General features: G+C 36.4%; 3 protein-coding genes across 5 annotated transcripts; 1 reads left to right on the plus strand and 2 right to left on the minus strand.

The window, feature by feature from the left end:
• Positions 1,991–5,938, plus strand: LOC109231307. 3 transcript variants are annotated; one of them, XM_019396936.1, is made up of 3 exons: positions 1,991–2,182; positions 2,354–2,474; positions 2,863–3,181. In XM_019396936.1, the coding sequence occupies exons 1-2, from the start codon at positions 2,112–2,114 to the stop codon at positions 2,463–2,465; spliced, it is 183 nt and encodes a 60-aa protein (XP_019252481.1). In that variant the 5' UTR covers positions 1,991–2,111; the 3' UTR covers positions 2,466–2,474; positions 2,863–3,181. The 3 variants fall into 3 exon arrangements, with proteins under 3 accessions (XP_019252481.1, XP_019252480.1, XP_019252479.1); XM_019396935.1 differs by lacking the exon at positions 2,863–3,181 and adding an exon at positions 5,664–5,938 and having other exon boundaries at positions 1,992–2,182; XM_019396934.1 differs by lacking the exon at positions 2,863–3,181 and adding an exon at positions 5,657–5,938 and having other exon boundaries at positions 1,994–2,182.
• Positions 7,160–10,145, minus strand: LOC109231681 (beta-amylase 3, chloroplastic-like). Its single transcript, XM_019397324.1, has 4 exons — positions 10,141–10,145; positions 9,046–9,256; positions 8,084–8,194; positions 7,160–7,952 (listed from the first exon to the last, which is right to left on the minus strand). The coding sequence occupies exons 1-4, from the start codon at positions 10,143–10,145 to the stop codon at positions 7,161–7,163; spliced, it is 1,119 nt and encodes a 372-aa protein (XP_019252869.1). The 3' UTR covers position 7,160.
• Positions 11,182–14,677, minus strand: LOC109231309 (beta-amylase 3, chloroplastic-like). Its single transcript, XM_019396937.1, has 4 exons — positions 14,053–14,677; positions 13,364–13,574; positions 12,456–12,566; positions 11,182–12,326 (listed from the first exon to the last, which is right to left on the minus strand). The coding sequence occupies exons 1-4, from the start codon at positions 14,586–14,588 to the stop codon at positions 11,535–11,537; spliced, it is 1,650 nt and encodes a 549-aa protein (XP_019252482.1). The 5' UTR covers positions 14,589–14,677; the 3' UTR covers positions 11,182–11,534.

Below are 16,614 nucleotides of genomic sequence, written 5' to 3' on the forward strand. Positions count from 1 at the left end.
CATTTGCGACATCAGGTTCGCAAATGCGACCAAACCTTCGCAAATGCGAACCTGGCACCCCCTGCAATGATCGCAAATGCGATTAAAGGGTCGCAAAAGCGGACCCTGCTGGGTTCGCAAATGCGACCACTGCCCCAGCCCAAGCTTCATCGCAAATGTGAAGCTTTCCTCGCAAATGCGAGGATCGCAATTGCGAACATTTCCTCGCATTTGCGAGACCTGCAACTCTGCCCCAAAACACCAGAAAAACTAGGGTGTTTTCACTCCCAACCCACGTCCGAAACTCACCCGAGCCCTCGGGGCTCCACTCCGAATACTCACACAAGTCCAACAACATCATACAAACTTGCTCGTGCGGTCAAATCGCCAAAATAACATATAAAACAACAGATTTAACACCAAAACGCATGAAATCCTTAAGAACATTTGAAATTCCTATTTTTACAACCGAACGTCCGAATCACGTCAAATCAGTCCCCTTTCTCACCAAATTTCACAGACATGACTTAAATATTATATTGGACCTGTATCGGGCTCCAGAACCAACATACGTGCCCGATACCAACATGATCAAACATTATTCAATTTCTTTAAATCCTTAAATTTTCAGTTTAACAATTTTTAACAAAAATTCATTGCTCGGGCTAGGGACCTCGAAATTCGATTCCGGGCATACGCCCAAGTCCCATAATTTACTACGGACCCTCCGGGATCGTCAAAACATGAGTCCGGGCCCGTTTTCTAAAAATGTTGACTGAAGTCAAACTTGGCCTTTTAAGCCAACCTTAAGGAACCAAGTGTTCCAATTTCAACCCAAACTCTTCCAAATCCCAAACCAACCATCCTCGCAAGTCATAAGTAAGTTAAAGCAAGTACGGGAAGTCTTATTTAGGGGAACGGGATTCTAGAAAGCAAAACGACCGATCGGGTCGTTACAACAACAATCATAGTATTTTATTTCAAATATTTGAGTGTTACAATCTCTATGAATCCTCTGATTCTTCTTTCCAACAATAAATAAATTCAAGGGCCTTTGAGCTTGATCTTGAATATGTAGTTGTTGCCACGAACGATGATCTTGTTCTTGAGCCTGAGCTTGATTGCTTGGACTTGAACTCGATTTGGTCTTCGTTCTTGAGCTTGAAATTAATTTGTTCTTCATTCTTGAGCTTCAACTTGAACTTGATTGCTTGAACTTGAACTTGATTGCTTGAAGCTTGAAACTTGTAGAGAATTTTGCGGCGTTTGATCCACGAGCTCTCTCTTGCTTCTTGTTATAACTTCTGGTGTCTTTTCTGAGTTATGAAGACCCCTGTTTATAGTTGTGGAAGGGAGGAGTTGTGATAAGAACAAACTCTTTCCGACCAATCAAATTGAAGTGTGACATGACCGCATTTGATTGGCCAGAACATGTCACTTGCACATGTGGCGCAGTTTCATTGGCCATTTAATTTGACTAGGCATGCCTTGTCATTTTGACATGTGGCGCGATCCTATTGGCTCTTCCGTGTGATTTGGTGTGCCATGTCATTTCACGCGTGGCACCAAACTGGGCCTCTCGGAAGATTTGGGCCTAATAAAGTGGGCTTATTACTTATAGCCCAATAGATGACCTCTTTATTTAACCTATACGTATTGGATTTACATAATTACTCCAATTATATTAGTCCATAATATTTATTTGGACTGACATATTTAAAATATAGTCCATATTATTTTATCGATTTAGACTCGGTAAAATTGTAATGCTTACAATTATAATTCCTTAAATTATTAGAACAAATAAATCGTTAAAGATCTTCGGTGATTAACAAAAATCTCATCAATTATTCCCAAAAGAAAAAACAAAGGATACTATCGTTAAAATAAGGATACTATCGTCAAAGATTATGAATAGTGAGCATTTCTATATTTTTAATTAGACGTATAAAACAGAAAAAGAAAGAAAAAGAAAAAAAAGGAATATTAACCAAAATAAAACAGAATATTTTAGTTCTGGCCTTAGTTTTACACCTTTCTGAATCTCGGAAGCTGCATTAAACCCAGTTCCTAAAACCCCAGAACCTCTCGTACAGAGAAAAGCAAGTTTGATCTAATACTGTTCGATAAAAATGCAGAAGAAGAGCTTCACTCTCCTTCAGACAATTGCAATTTCAGGTGTATTCTCTGCCGTTTCTGGCTGGTAATTACCTTTCTATGTATCTCTCTTTCTCCCATACACACATGAATGCAAAAATAAGGCTCTTTTATGCTCTTTTTTTCAGTTAGATAAGGGGTTTAATTTCATTAATAGAAAATCTGAAAAGTGAGTTTTGTTTGAATTTATAAATTTATTATTATTGTTACTAATTAGGTATGGGTTCATGTTCGGGAGAGAGTCAGCTCGGAAGGAGCTAGGAGGTTTGATTGAAAGTCTCCGCAATCCCAATTCTGACCCCGTTTCACCTCCCCCCTCTCACTCCTAATTCTAGCAGGTATTCTACACTTTTCTTCTCTATAACTCTTGATATGTGGTATTATTTGACTGGGCAAGGAGTTAAAGAAAAAAAAATACTTTAGAAACTTGTGGCCTAACGCAAGCCATAAACATTTGTCTACTGTAAGTCATAATATTAAAGGGTAAAATGAGAATTTTTAAGTTAAAATGTTTCTAAATATAGAAATGTGTCATTCTTTTTGTGAAAGAGTAAAAAAAAGTGTGCCACATAAATTGGGACGGATGGAGTATTATCTAAGAAGTATTTGGAAAAGTTGTTATAAGAAAAGAATGTTAACCGCGGAATAGTAATAGCACCCAACTAATTGGTATGGATGTAATATAACTTTAGGCTACTTAGATGTATCTTTTTCTTTTGATAACAGATAAATCCCTAAGGCTGGTGGCACATGGTTCGAAACTCGGTGTATAATGAGCCACTCCTCTACTCTCAGTGGCGGATGGAGTATAGAACGACCGGGTTCAACTGAACCCAATACTTTTAACGCGGAGCATAAATTTATGTATAAAAGATCAGTAAAATTGCAATAAATAGTAGATATGAACCCATAACTTTAAATGCTGAACCCATAGATCTAAAATCCTAGATCCGCCTCTGTCTACCCTTTCCACTCTTACTTAGATGTATTATGTTAATTGGATTTGACTGCAATGTGCTGGAAGGCTTAGCTGTTCTTTTATGAATCTTGGAAAAAGGTTACGATATGAATGCAATCATTTCATTTACCATCAGTAGTAGCATGTTGACTTGCAATAAATAGACATGATTCTAATTTGGTGTGTGATGTGTTTCTGGTCACAACACGGTCATTACTAGTTTCCGATGCTTGTATGGGCTACGGAAAAGCTGTAATTGAAATTTGCTAATTTGAAGATGACATTGTGCTTTAGGGATGCTTGTTTATGATGGAAGATGCTACGAGAACATTCCCCATTTTGGTCGTTTAAGCTTCTGAACTTTTACAGTTTAAGTAAGAGACTTTATAACTTTAGGAAGGTAGGTAAGTTTTGAAATAAATACAAGTAAAATTTTGGCGAAAGTTAGTGAAGTTACTTTTATTTTTTTATTATTATTAATTTAGAGAAGCTCGTGATTCTATTAGTTTATACAAATTCTTGAAGAATTTGCGAGATGGGCAATCTTTTTTCTATTTTATTTTCTTGTCTTAGGTTTATTAGCTCTATTTATGATCAGGTTTTTGACATAGGGCATGGTCTTACTTCAAACAAAAGATAGGGGTGGGCATCGGTCGGTTCGGTTCGGTTATGAATATTGTCGGTTTTGCCTATCGGTTATCAGTTTACAAATATCATAACCCAATAACCAAACCGATAAGATATTGGTTATCGGTTAATCGGTTATCGATCATTATCGGTTTACCCGATAAGATAAAACAACTAAAACAATTTCGCAATGTATAAAACAGTTTCGGTATAAAACTGTTTTGCTAAAACTGTTTTATAAGATTTTAAGAACTGTTTTGCTAAAACTCTTTTCAGAACTGTTCTATTTCACAAGAATTTAAATTTACTGCAACATCCAATAAAATAAACACTAACCAAAGTTTTTATCTTTCATTCTTCAACCCAAAAAATATAAACAAAAATCCCAATATCAGTCAGTGACGAAAAAACAGAATATTAGTCATATTTTCACTTTGACACTTTCTGCAAATACAAGGTATCTAAATGAATAACAAATACAAGTGTCAGCCACGATGCACATGTTTGTGATGCAATTTTTGTAAATGTCAAAAGAAAAAGTGAGAAGTTGAGTCACTACACTTCCACAGCTTTGAAGACTGAACAACTTCATCAAAGTTCTGCTAAACATAGAACTAATAGTTCTGCTAACAATAGAACAATAGAACTAAATCTGCAACAATAGAACAGAGTTCAACACTTCAACTAAAGTTCAACACTACAAACAGTCCAAAGTAATAGTTCAAACACATTAATAACAATACAAAGTAGTAGCAACCTTAAGATTAACAAGTCCAAAGTCCAAACATAGTACTAATGCGACTGAAGAGTGAAGTGAAGATGCGACTGAAGAATCAGATGGATCTGAGAAATGAAGTGAAGATGCGACTGAAGAGTGAAGGAAAGAAGCTGAGAAATTCGATTGATGCCGGCCTGAGTCTTGACGGGCTGACTGGTGAGGGCGTGATGCGACTGACACCGGCCCGAGTCTTGACGGACTGACTGATGAGGGAGTGAGGCGGAGAAACTGGGAAAGAATAGGAAAATCAAAGAGTGAACTATGAATTATGAAACCCTAGTATGTATATACTTAAGGGTAAACTAGTAAATTAGTTAATCCTTATTGGGTTATCGGTTTTACCCAATAACAGAATTGCCAAACCGAGCCCGAACCAATAACCCAATAAAAAAAATATTTTAACCCGTTACCGAACTGTTAACCCAATAACCCAATACCGATAACCCAATAAATAATTAACGGTTCGGGTTATCGGTTTTACCCGATATATGCCCACCCCTAACAAAAGATTGCGAGATGGGCAATCTTTTTTCTATTTTATTTTCTTGTCTTAGGTTTATTAGCTCTATTTATGATCAGGTTTTTGACATAGGTCTTAACTTAAAAAGTATATCTTCATTTTTAGCATGGAATACCTAAGACATTCATTTAAGAAAAAGGAAAGATATTGATTGTGATATCTTTAGTTACCGAAGTGAAAAAACTATTTGGTTAGTTATTACCCAGACAAGTTTGGAAAAGTATTGCTTCCTAGAAATTTTAGTGGAAGTGGCTGAGGAATCGCGAAAATAGAGCTGTAGAGTTAGTTCTAGATATTCACATTAGGTAAATTAGCAAATTTTAGGTCTCACTGCAAGGCTTTCTGGCTTGAAGCTGTTTTCATTGACCTTCATGTAATATTTATTGAACTAGGCTTAAGTTTAGTTCCGTTTAGATCACGTTGCTCAATAACACCTGTAGACATGAAACTTTTTAAGAGGAAAACTGATATGCAGATTGTCTATTGCCACACATTTGGTCAAGGGTTTAAGAGTGGTATGAACTATGAAGAACCCTCAAAGTTATAGTTGCAACTGACTAAAATAATTCAAATTTCACCGCCAGAACTAATCTTGCTATCTTCATTAAAACAATCCTTGTCTAATCTTAGTCTTCAGTTTGCAGGTGCTAAAGAAAAGTAAGATGACACGAGTTTGGATGATGGATGAAAACGAGTGCCTCATTTCTTCTTGAAGCTGAGACAACTGAAGGTACCTGGACCTTGGTAGAAAGCCCTTTGAGATCATGACAACAACTTAGATATCATGTTTTTTTCGTTCTTCTGCTGGAAATTTAACTTCTTTGTTCATGATAACTAAATTGCCTTTACTATTGAGATAGAAGTCTGTATAATCATGTTATTCATTGAGAAGGAAGTAGTGAAATTGTGCTGGATATCAGATGTCAATTGTTGACTACTAGCTTATTTTGGCCACTCCATCCAACTATGGAAAGTTCTGCAGTGGCAGCTCTTTATCTGGGAAGTTCCATGTTAAAAGTAGTATCAAGTCACATTCTAGTTCTGTAGATTTTTGGGGAAGGTAATGGTGTTTTTTTTTGAGGGGTAGGGGGTGGGTGGGCTATTAAATCTAGCTTTAGTTAAGAAGTGTGGCAAATGGCAGTCCGCAGTCCATAAATCTCTTCTGTGGGAGGAAAAGTCATGATAGGCAAACAATCAGAAGAAGATCTAAGAGCATCTGCCACAATATTCCTGTATTATTATGCTTTAGGTTAATTTCTTAGTAATTGCCATAGAAACCACGGAATATATCTATGAAGTACCATAGGCTGTAGACCATGTATAAAAAGTCGATATTGCTGCCAGTTGTGGTTTTTTTTTGTACAGTACCTGTTTCTTTTCCTTTCCCTTTGTTATAAAATTTTCTTTTCCTTTGTTATAAAACTCCGAAGATCTTTAATTTTCTTAATGGCTGAGAAGACAACATATGTGTTGACAAATATCTTTAATGGGTGAACTTTATTCAATAATCTTGTCAAATATTCTTAAACATGGCTAAACAGATATTGCTAAGAGGTCAAAAGTAATTCTGCGGAGGCTCTAAAGCCTGACTTATCACCATATTGCTGATATGTTTGTAATCTTTCAGCATGGATTGTTCTGTTAAATGGTTATCTGCAAAGGATTGGGGTAGTGGTGATCTTCTCTACTTGAAATGTTCATTGAACTAATGATATGTTTATCAGGCACTCAAGTAATTTGCTCATTGATAATTGATACCTCGAAGGAAGAAAGCAGGAATATTAAAGGGAAAATGCATCTATAGGAAGCAATATTATCAGATCCTTTATTACAATAATGAACGTCGAAGGCAGAAAAATATTGATTTGTACAAAGAAATGAATATGGTCATTCAAATCCTTGTATGATACTGTCTCATCATCCCAATGCCCCGGAGCTTCACAACCTCTGAATCAGAATGGGAAAGATTGACATACAAAGCTTCTTTTTCTTGTCGCCTATAGTTTAGTTTCAGACACAGGCTCCAAATTCTTGTGGACTCTTTTAGGTGCTATGAGTAATGGCACTTTAATACTTTTTGCCACTGTTCTCTGCTAACCTACAATGGGATGACCATATTACCTCTATACATATGCATATCTTTACACTAGTGCTATCTCTTTAGCTTTCATAGAATGAGTCTTTTTGATAAATCCTACATAGAGGTCTGCCCTGCTTGAGTCACACTCTGGACGTCTAGCATTTCGGCCTCCTTCTAACATGCTTTTCACGAACTGCCCTAAATTCTGCCAATTTTCTTGCTCAAACAACCGTTTGTTCATTCTCAGGAATGTAAATACGCTCAATGCATTTCCAGAATCTGACCTGCTTGTTGCCAAAACTTGAGAATATGCTGCTCCATCATACCTCTCTAGAGCATTTTCTCCCGCAAGTTCTACTTCAGAAGTTCTAGTTGCATTTTTTACTTGCCGAACTAAGCCTTCTGGTGAGCAATTTGCACTCTGGGGCTGTTCACCATCCCTCATTTCCATACATGTAAAGTTAAATACAACACGATGTTTCCCAATCATACGTGCGATAGGTAGATAGCCATTTGTGTCTCTCGTATTGTAGTATCCTGCTGTTAACTCTGCAGCATGTGATCTAGTATTGTAATGCCAATGAATCCCAGCTACCTTTCCCGATAGTTTAGCCCCAGTTCCTTGGTATATACTTTCTGCTGCTCCTAGGATCCTGTCGCCATGCTCCAGTAGCTTTCCTGAATACCTATCTAGGAAGAATTTTCCATATTCACTGTTCCATGTTCCATCATTTTGGAAAAATCCAGTATCCTCAGGAAATCGGTTGTAATGTCCCGAGTCATGAGGCCCTCCCTGGCCCCAGTCATCCTTTCCCGCCGCCTTGGCAGATGCTGACAGTGAAGCTCTCATGTACCGTGTTGACAAAAAAGAAGTTAGTTTATTTTTTTCCAGCTTATGAAGGTCCTTTTTTTTTTTCCTGAGATTTACTTATGTAAGGAAAAACGATTTTATTAATATCTCTGACAATAGATGCAAAAAGTTACCTTGTCATAGTTCTGGAATTCTCCAATTCCAGGAAATCTCCAAGTACCATTGCTTTCTGGATAGGATGGATATCTTAGCTCCCCACATGGACCCAATCCCACTTGAATCTCCTGTAGAAGAAAAAGGAATATCAATTTCAAGTTTTCTTGCCATTTTAGCTTGGAAAATATTGGAGTATAGCACCCAAGGGTGTGGCCTAGTGGTCAATGAAGTGGGTTGAGAACCATGAGGTCTCAGGTTCAAATCCTTGCTTAGATAAAAACACTAGGTGATTTCTTCCCATTTGTTCAAGCCTTGGTGCCCAGCCTGGTGGCCGGAATTACTTGGTACCTTTTGCTGGTGGAAGTAGCAGGTATCCCGTGGAGTCAGTCGAGGTGCGTATAAGCTGGCCCGAACACTACGGTTATAAAAAAATAAATAATAGAAGTATATAAGAGGTAACCTGTTTCATTTGGATGATACTTACTTTACTGGTCCATCTTTTAGATAGCTATCCAACAAATTAGTCGACCACATGAGATTACATAAAGTAACTTATTCGGTTGTGCTTATTCACTTATTTTCTTAGCCGTCCTTCTCTCTTTTGGATAAATAACCTGATTTGTTTTTGTTTAGGTTACTTCAAATTAGCCTTCAGCCTATATTTCTACCGGATTAGGATAAATTATTTAATCCTATCCTAATGAAACTGTGACAGTATGATCTGCAGTGGTTTTATGTTTAAAACATTTTTTTTAACAATTAGCAGCTTCACTTTCCAACTTAGCTCATATTCCTCCTCTAAAGAAAGAGAGATGATTCTGTGCATGCTGTGTGTGTTTATTTTTCTAAAGCTTGTGCTTGTGCTTTTGAGTTACTGTTGCTTTAGAGTTTGGTAGGTTAGTAGGAAGTATCCTATTGAAGTAAGAATATTGGTTCCTATTGAAGTAATAATATTGGTTATGTATAGCAGAAGGCTTACCACTATGACATCTCCCAAGTAATCGCTGAATCTTTGTCCGAAGCTCCTCATATAGTCAGTGTATACCTGAATGGGTGTCCTTCCTTTGAGTTCTGGTAACATATCACAACCTAAGGAAATATACTCTGGATTTCTCCTGCCTGATCTATCTGTGTAGACAAGATCTGGGTTCTTCCCGATATCTTCAAGTACCCATGGAGGTAGAGGAATACTGCAAAATCCATTACAAGTTTTAGCGGCAGTTTGATTTCTTCTAGAACCGCGAGTCTGAATAGTGACAACTGACAAGAAATTCCTGTTACACTTGAAATACTCCCTTTTCTATGAACTATTCAGCAGAATATATCTTTTTTCAAAGATTATAATCCTGTTAACCATTTCAAAACAAAAAATATGACTTAAAACTTGGCGAAAGCTGAGATTCTATAGGAGTATTGGATTTTTTGAGAAAAAAATAATAGTTGTCTATTTCCTTTAAAAAGCTTTGGAAAACACTATTAAGATGATCGGAATTGCCTTTCTGGTGTTGTGATTTGGGAATATGAGAACAGAAAAGGTAAACTTCCTAGTTCATCAGAACCTAAATAGACATTTCCTGAATCTGTGTAATAATGGTGTATTTGTACAGATTGCTAGATTATTGGGGTTTAATATTTACTTTCTCTACTATACTAGCAGCTTATTAGAGCCTAATGGAAATAGAGCCATAAGGTTGGCCAAATAGGCAGGCTATAAGAGTCTTCACAAAAATCATAGCCATAAGGTCCTACTGTACATGTTGGTGAGAGTGTAACTCTCATGTACTCCTAATTACGTTATCTAAAATTAAGAGCAAAACTATACAGGATATACCACATCAGGAAAAATAATTTTAGAATGTTTTTGTCCCTAATTTTAAAATTAAAAAATCTTCACTTTATTGCGTGGTTGTACCTCATAAAGTTGAAATAGCAAAAAACACAATTATCAAATTAAATTTTGATTGTTCATCTTGGTACTTCAAAGGATATCCAATCATCTTGACATCAACAAGTCATCATGTGAGCATTCACAGAAACTCATACTTTATTTTTCATGTTTAATTATTAAATTTACGACATGACTCGACATACACATGCAACGCACGTGCCGAGAAACTAGTAATGATAAAAGAAGTTGAAGAATGAACTGTTAAAGTCACTTGTTGTGTCTTTAAAAAAAAATAGAAAATGTAGGAATTACTTTTTTTGATGATAGAAGATGTAGGAATTGATGAAGTTGTGGTTGTATATTTGTAAAGCAAGATCCTGAAGGTTTCAGGTGCATGATTCATGAAGGAGACAAATTTGGTGGGCTCTATTTAGATATTCATCCTGTTGAGCCGAGAGTCTGCCGGAAACAGCCTCCCTACCCTTTTCGGGGTAGGGGTAAGGTCTGCGTACACTCTACTCTCCCCAGACTCCACTAGTGGGATTTTACTGGGTATGTTGTTGTTGTTGTTCTATTTAGATATTCAGTACAAAGGATTAAAACAAGTCGGCATACTTTTTTAAGGTCTGTCTTCTACTTGACGTGGTGACACATATATGATATAACTCCATTTTATAAACCTTTATGTCCTCAATAATATAACATATAACGTTGCCGACGTCATTGGGGAATGATGGCAAAAAATGATTTTCCTTTAAATGTGAAATAAATATGAAATAAAATATTGTCTAATTATACAGATAGTCTGAGTTTATATCATATGCTGTCCTCTAAATATTACTAGCATTTAATATAGGAGGGGACTTATTGTGAAATTACTTTTCATTCTTCTGCTTTCAGCTGTTAAAAGAGATAAGAGAGAGACATTTTACCTGATAAAAGAAAAAGAGACGTTATGAGAAATAACAGTCTTATTCTGATTGAAAATAGAATCTAACTTCTACATACTAGTAGTCTAAAATAATTGTCCATAATAAGTGAAGCTAATCACTTGAAAAAGAAGGCAGACATATGCCAGCGTGGATTGTTCTTTAATGATTATCTGCAATGGATTGGGGTAGTGGTGATCTTCTCTACTTAAAATGTTCGTTGGACTAGTGATATGTTTTTCAGACACTCAAGTATTTGCTCATTGATAATTGATAACTCGAAGGAAGAAAGCAGAAATATTAAAGGGAAAATGCATGTATAGGAAGCAATATTATTAGCTCCTTTATTACAATAATGAACGTGGAAGGCAGAAAAATATTGATTTGTACAAAGAAATGAATATGCTCATTCAAATCCTTGTATGATACTGTCTCGTCATCCCAATGCCCCGGAGCTTCACAAATAGAATGGGAAAGATTGACATACAAAGCTTCTTTTTCTTGTCGTCTATAGTTTAGTTTAGACACAGGCTCCAAATTCTTGTGGACTCTTTTAGCTGCTATGAGTAATGGCACTTTAATACTTTTTGCCACTGTTCTCTGCTAACCTACAATGGGATGACCATATTACCTCTATACATATGCATATCTTTACACTAGTGCTATCTCTTTAGCTTTCATAGAATGAGTCTTTTTGATAAATCCTACATAGAGGTCTGCCCTGCTTGAGTCACACTCTGGACGTCTAGCATTTCGGCCTCCTTCTGACATGCTTTTCACGAATTGCCCTAAATTCTGCCAATTTTCTGGCTCAAACAACCGTTTGTTCATTCTCAGGAATGTAAATGCGCTCAATGCATTTCCAGAATCTGACCTGCTTGTTGCCAAAACTTGAGAATATGCTGCTCCATCATACCTCTCTAGAGCATTTTCTCCAGCAAGTTCTACTTCAGAAGTTCTAGTTGCATTTTTTACTTGTCGAACTAAGCCTTCTGGTGAGCAATTTGCACTCTGGGGCTGTTCACCATCCCTCATTTCCATACATGTAAAGTTAAATACAACACGATGTTTCCCGAACATACGTGCGATAGGTAGATAGCCATTTGTCTCTCTCGTATTGTAGTATCCTGCTGTTAACTCTGCAGCATGTGATCTAGTATTGTAATGCCAATGAATTCCAGCTACTTTTCCAGATAGTTTAGCCCCAGTTCCTTGGTATATACTTTCTGCTGCTCCTAGGATCCTGTCGCCATGCTCCAGTAGCTTTCCTGAATACCACTCTAGGAAGAATTTTCCATATTCACTGTTCCATGTTCCATCATTCTGGAAAAATCCAGTATCCTCAGGAAATTGGTTGTACTGTCCTGAGTCATGAGGCCCTCCCTGGCCCCAATCATCCTTTCCCGCCGCCTTGGCAGATGCTGCCAGTGAAGCTCTCATGTACTGTGTTGACAAAAAAGAAGTTAGTTTATTTTCTCCAGCTTCTGAAGGTCCTTTTTTTTTTCCTGAGATTTACTTATGTAAGGAAAAACGATTTTATTAATATCTCTAACAATAGATGCTAAAAGTTACCTTGTCATAGTTCTGGAATTCTCCAATTCCAGGAAATCTCCATGTACCATTGCTTTCTGGATAGGATGGATATCTTAGCTCCCCACACGGACCCAATCCCACTTGAATCTCCTGTAGAAGAAAACAGGATGTCAATTTCAAGTATTCCTACCATTTTTGCTTGGAATATATATAGGAGTATAGCACCGAAGGGTGTGGCCTAGTGGTCAATGAAGTGGGTTGAGAACCATGAGGTTTTAGGTGCAAATCCTAGCGGATTTGAAAAAAACACTAGGTGATCTCTTTCCATCTTGGAGGAGGGAGTTGCCTGGTACCATTTGCTGGTGGAGGTAGTAGGTATCCCGTGGAATTAGTCGAGGTGCGCATAAGCTAGCCGGTAATAGGAGTATATTAAGAGGTACCCTGTTTCATTTGGATGATACTATATACTTTACTGGTCCACCTTTTAGATGGCTAACCAACAAATTAGTCGACCAGATGAGATTACATAAAGTAACTGATTCGATTTTGCTTATTCACTTATTTTCTTAGCTGCCGTTCTCTCTTTTGGATAAATAGCCTGATTTGATTTTTTTTAATTTACTTCAAATTAGCCTTCAGCCTATATTTCTCCCGGATTAGGATAAATTATTTAATCCTATCCTAATGAAACTACGACAATATGACCTGTAGTGGTTTTATGTTTAAATACTTTTTTTTTGACAATTAGCAGCTTCACTTTCCAACTTAGCTCATATTACTCCTCTAAAGACAGAGAGATTATTTTGTGTGTACTGTGTGTGTTTATTTTTCTAAAGATTGTGCTTGTTCTTTTCGGTGACTGTTGCTTTTAGAGTTTGGTAGGTTTGGAGGAAGTATCCTATTGAAGTAATAGTATTGGTTTTGTGATTGTATAGCAGTAGTCTTACCACTATGACATCTCCCAAGTAATCGTTGAATCTTTGTCTGAAGCTCCTCATATAGTCAGTGTATACCTGAATGGGTGTCCTTCCTTTGAGTACTGGTAACATATCACAACCTAAGGAAATATACTCAGGATTTCTCCTGCCTGATCTATCTGTGTAGACAAGATCTGGATTCTTCGCGATAGCTTCAAGTACCCACGGAGGTAGAGGAATACTGCAAAATCCATTACAAGTTTTAGTGTCAGTTTGATTTCTTCTAGAACTGTGAGTCTGAATAGTGAAATTCCAGTTACACTTGAAATAATGCCTTTTCTATGAACTACTATTACTTTAGATTGCAGCCAAATATGTCTTTTTCCAAAGATTATAATTCTGCTAACCATTTCAAAACAAATACTAATATGACTTAAAGCTTGGCGAAAGCTGAGATTCTATAGGAATTGCCTTTCTGGTGATATGATTTGGGAATATGAGAACAGAAAAGGTAAACTTCCTAGTTTATCAGAACCTAACTAGATATTTCATGCATCTATGCAAATAATGGTGTATTAGTACAGATTGCTAGACTATTGGGCTTTAAGATTTACTATCCCTATAATACTAGTAGCTTATTAGAGCCTACTAATGGAAATAGAGCAGAATATAGATTGTGATAAAGCCTAATGGAAACATAAACTGCATTTTAACAGTACCTGCAAGAGTCTCCAACATTTCCACCACACTGATGAAAAGACATGACGACTTGAAGTTTCAAGCCATGTTCTCTACACATCTTGACAAGCTCAGCATAACCTTCCCAGTTATACTTAAAGGGTCCATCTTTCTCCACCAAACCCCACCAAGCATCCACCATTACACCTTCAACTCCAGCACTTCGCAAGGCCATCAAACTTGCGTTCATCAGTCGTGGCTTGTTCAATTTCCCTCCCATGGTTACGGTATCAAGTGGCAGCATCACAAAAACAGGTACTGCTGTACTGTTATTGCTGTGAGTAGTTGTTAGCACATGAAGTTTTTCTCTTTTCTCATTTTTCCTCCCTTCTATGGGATTACCGATAACTCTCTCATGAGAGTGGTGAGCTTCTTGCATGGAACTCTTTGTTATGAGACGACAAGATGGCTTTGTTTGCGGAAACGAAACCGTGCCTAAGAAATCATCAGGTGTTTTAATACCTTTGGTTTCTGTTATATTGATAAAAGAAGTTGAAGAATGAACTGCTAAAGTCATTTGTCGTGTTTTTTTCCAAAAAATAGAAAATGTAGGACTTGCTGTTTTTGATAACAGAAGATGTAAGAATTGATGAAGTTGTGGTCGTATACTTGTATATTTATAAAGCAAGATCCTGAAGGTCTCAGGTGCATGATTCATAAAGGACACAAATTTGGTGGGCTCTATTTAGATATTTAGAAAAAGTTGCGAAGGTTTAAAACAAGTCGGCATACTTTTTCAAGGTCTGTATTCTACTTGACGTGGTGACACATACATGATATAACTCCATTTTATAAACCTTTATGTCCGCAAAAATATAACGCATAACGTTGCCGAGTCGATGAAGAATGATGGCAAAAAATGATTTTCATTTAAATGTGAAATAAATATTGTCAAATTATACAGATTGTCAGAGTTTATATCGTATGCTGCCCTCTAAATATTACTAGCATTTAGTATAGGAGGGGCCTTATTGTGAAGTTACTTTTTCATTCTCCTGTTTTCGGCTGTTAAAAGAGAGAAGAGAAAGACATTTTACCTGATAAAAGAAAAAGAAACAGTTATGAGAAACAACAATCTTATTCTGACTGAAAATAGAATTTAACTTCTAGATATTAGCAGTCTAAAATTAATTGTCCGTAATAAGTGAAACTAATAACTTGTAAAAGAAGGCAGACATATGCTACATGTTACCCAATACTAATTGTGTACAAATCATTTACATTATCCGTTTATATAAGTTAATTCCTTGAAAATATAGTAGTAACCCATGTTGCATGTCTAATATTTGAGGTACTTGCTAGGTTTTGTACCTGTTTATTCCAGATCTGATTACAGAATACTTAAAGAAACATTAGAAAATTGTGTTACTGGCCAAAAACATGAAAAGCTGTCCTCTTGTTATAAGTTAAAGTGAATATGAAAAGACGTATGAATTCCTCTCCAGTCCTCAGGAGGTACGTCCATTGACTAAGAGGTCTCAATTTGAATCGTCATGTGCGAGTTCAAATTTTAATGGCCTCAGGTTATTACTGGTATGCAATTGTAAGATATTATTTGCAAAAGAAGGGTTGCCACGAAAATTTTAGATATTTCTAAGATGTTAAATTTCAAGATATTTCTCAAGTTTTAGTTACTTGTATACCTTCTTGGACTGAGCAATAAGGTATGAAAGCAATGTAACACAGGCAAAAGAATAATGGGCGAAAGTGAAGTCTCTGTCTTCTTTCCCCACTAAATTCTCAGCCATATTTGTGGTGGTAATCAATGAGTGGTTCTGTTTTGCAAAAATAACGCAACCTCCACAAAAATCAACCGTGTGGCCTATAACTAAAAAACAAGACTTGCTCTTCATTTATACGTGGATATACCCAAAAGAATCTTCATTTTCCCTTATATTCCACTGTTTTGTTAATGTAATTTATTTGAAGATTATTATGAAGAAATGAAGGGTCTATTGAAAAAGTTAAAGCATCTGTGGTTATAAGCATAGTCTTTACTTTCCTTTTCTTGAAATTTCATTTTTTTCCTTCTCAATAATTATTACAAAGTCAGAGGTAACAATTCCTGTTGATCCACAATTACGCTTTTCTGATTTGTTCTCAAGCGAAAGCTTTTTTTTTTTTTCGGGTTGAATTTTGAGTAATAACAAACATGAGAATGGTGTCGTGATGGCTTAGCGGTGTTTTTGGTATTTTCCACTTTGCAAATTTTTTGAAATATGTGAAAGGGATACTTGGAAGCAATGAAGAAAAAGCTTCTCAAAAGTGGACAATGTAATGGTTTTGAGTTTGCAATTAAAGTAAGGATTAACTTATAATTACTAATAAGTGTAAAGTACTTTTGCACTCTCAGGGTGAGTTTGGTATGAAGGCAAATGTTCTCCAATTTTTCCATGTTTGGTTGGTTTAAATGTTTTGGAAAACATTGTCCTTATGAACTCATTTTTCCAATTGGAGGAAAATATTTTCCTTATCAAGAGAAGGAAAAACATTTTCCAAAACTCCTTCTCAACTTTCCTCAACCTATTCCACCCCCCTCCCCC

The sequence above is a fragment of the Nicotiana attenuata genome, chromosome 8 (genome assembly GCF_001879085.1).
Source record: "Nicotiana attenuata strain UT chromosome 8, NIATTr2, whole genome shotgun sequence".
NCBI classification, from domain to species: Eukaryota; Viridiplantae; Streptophyta; class Magnoliopsida; order Solanales; family Solanaceae; genus Nicotiana; species Nicotiana attenuata.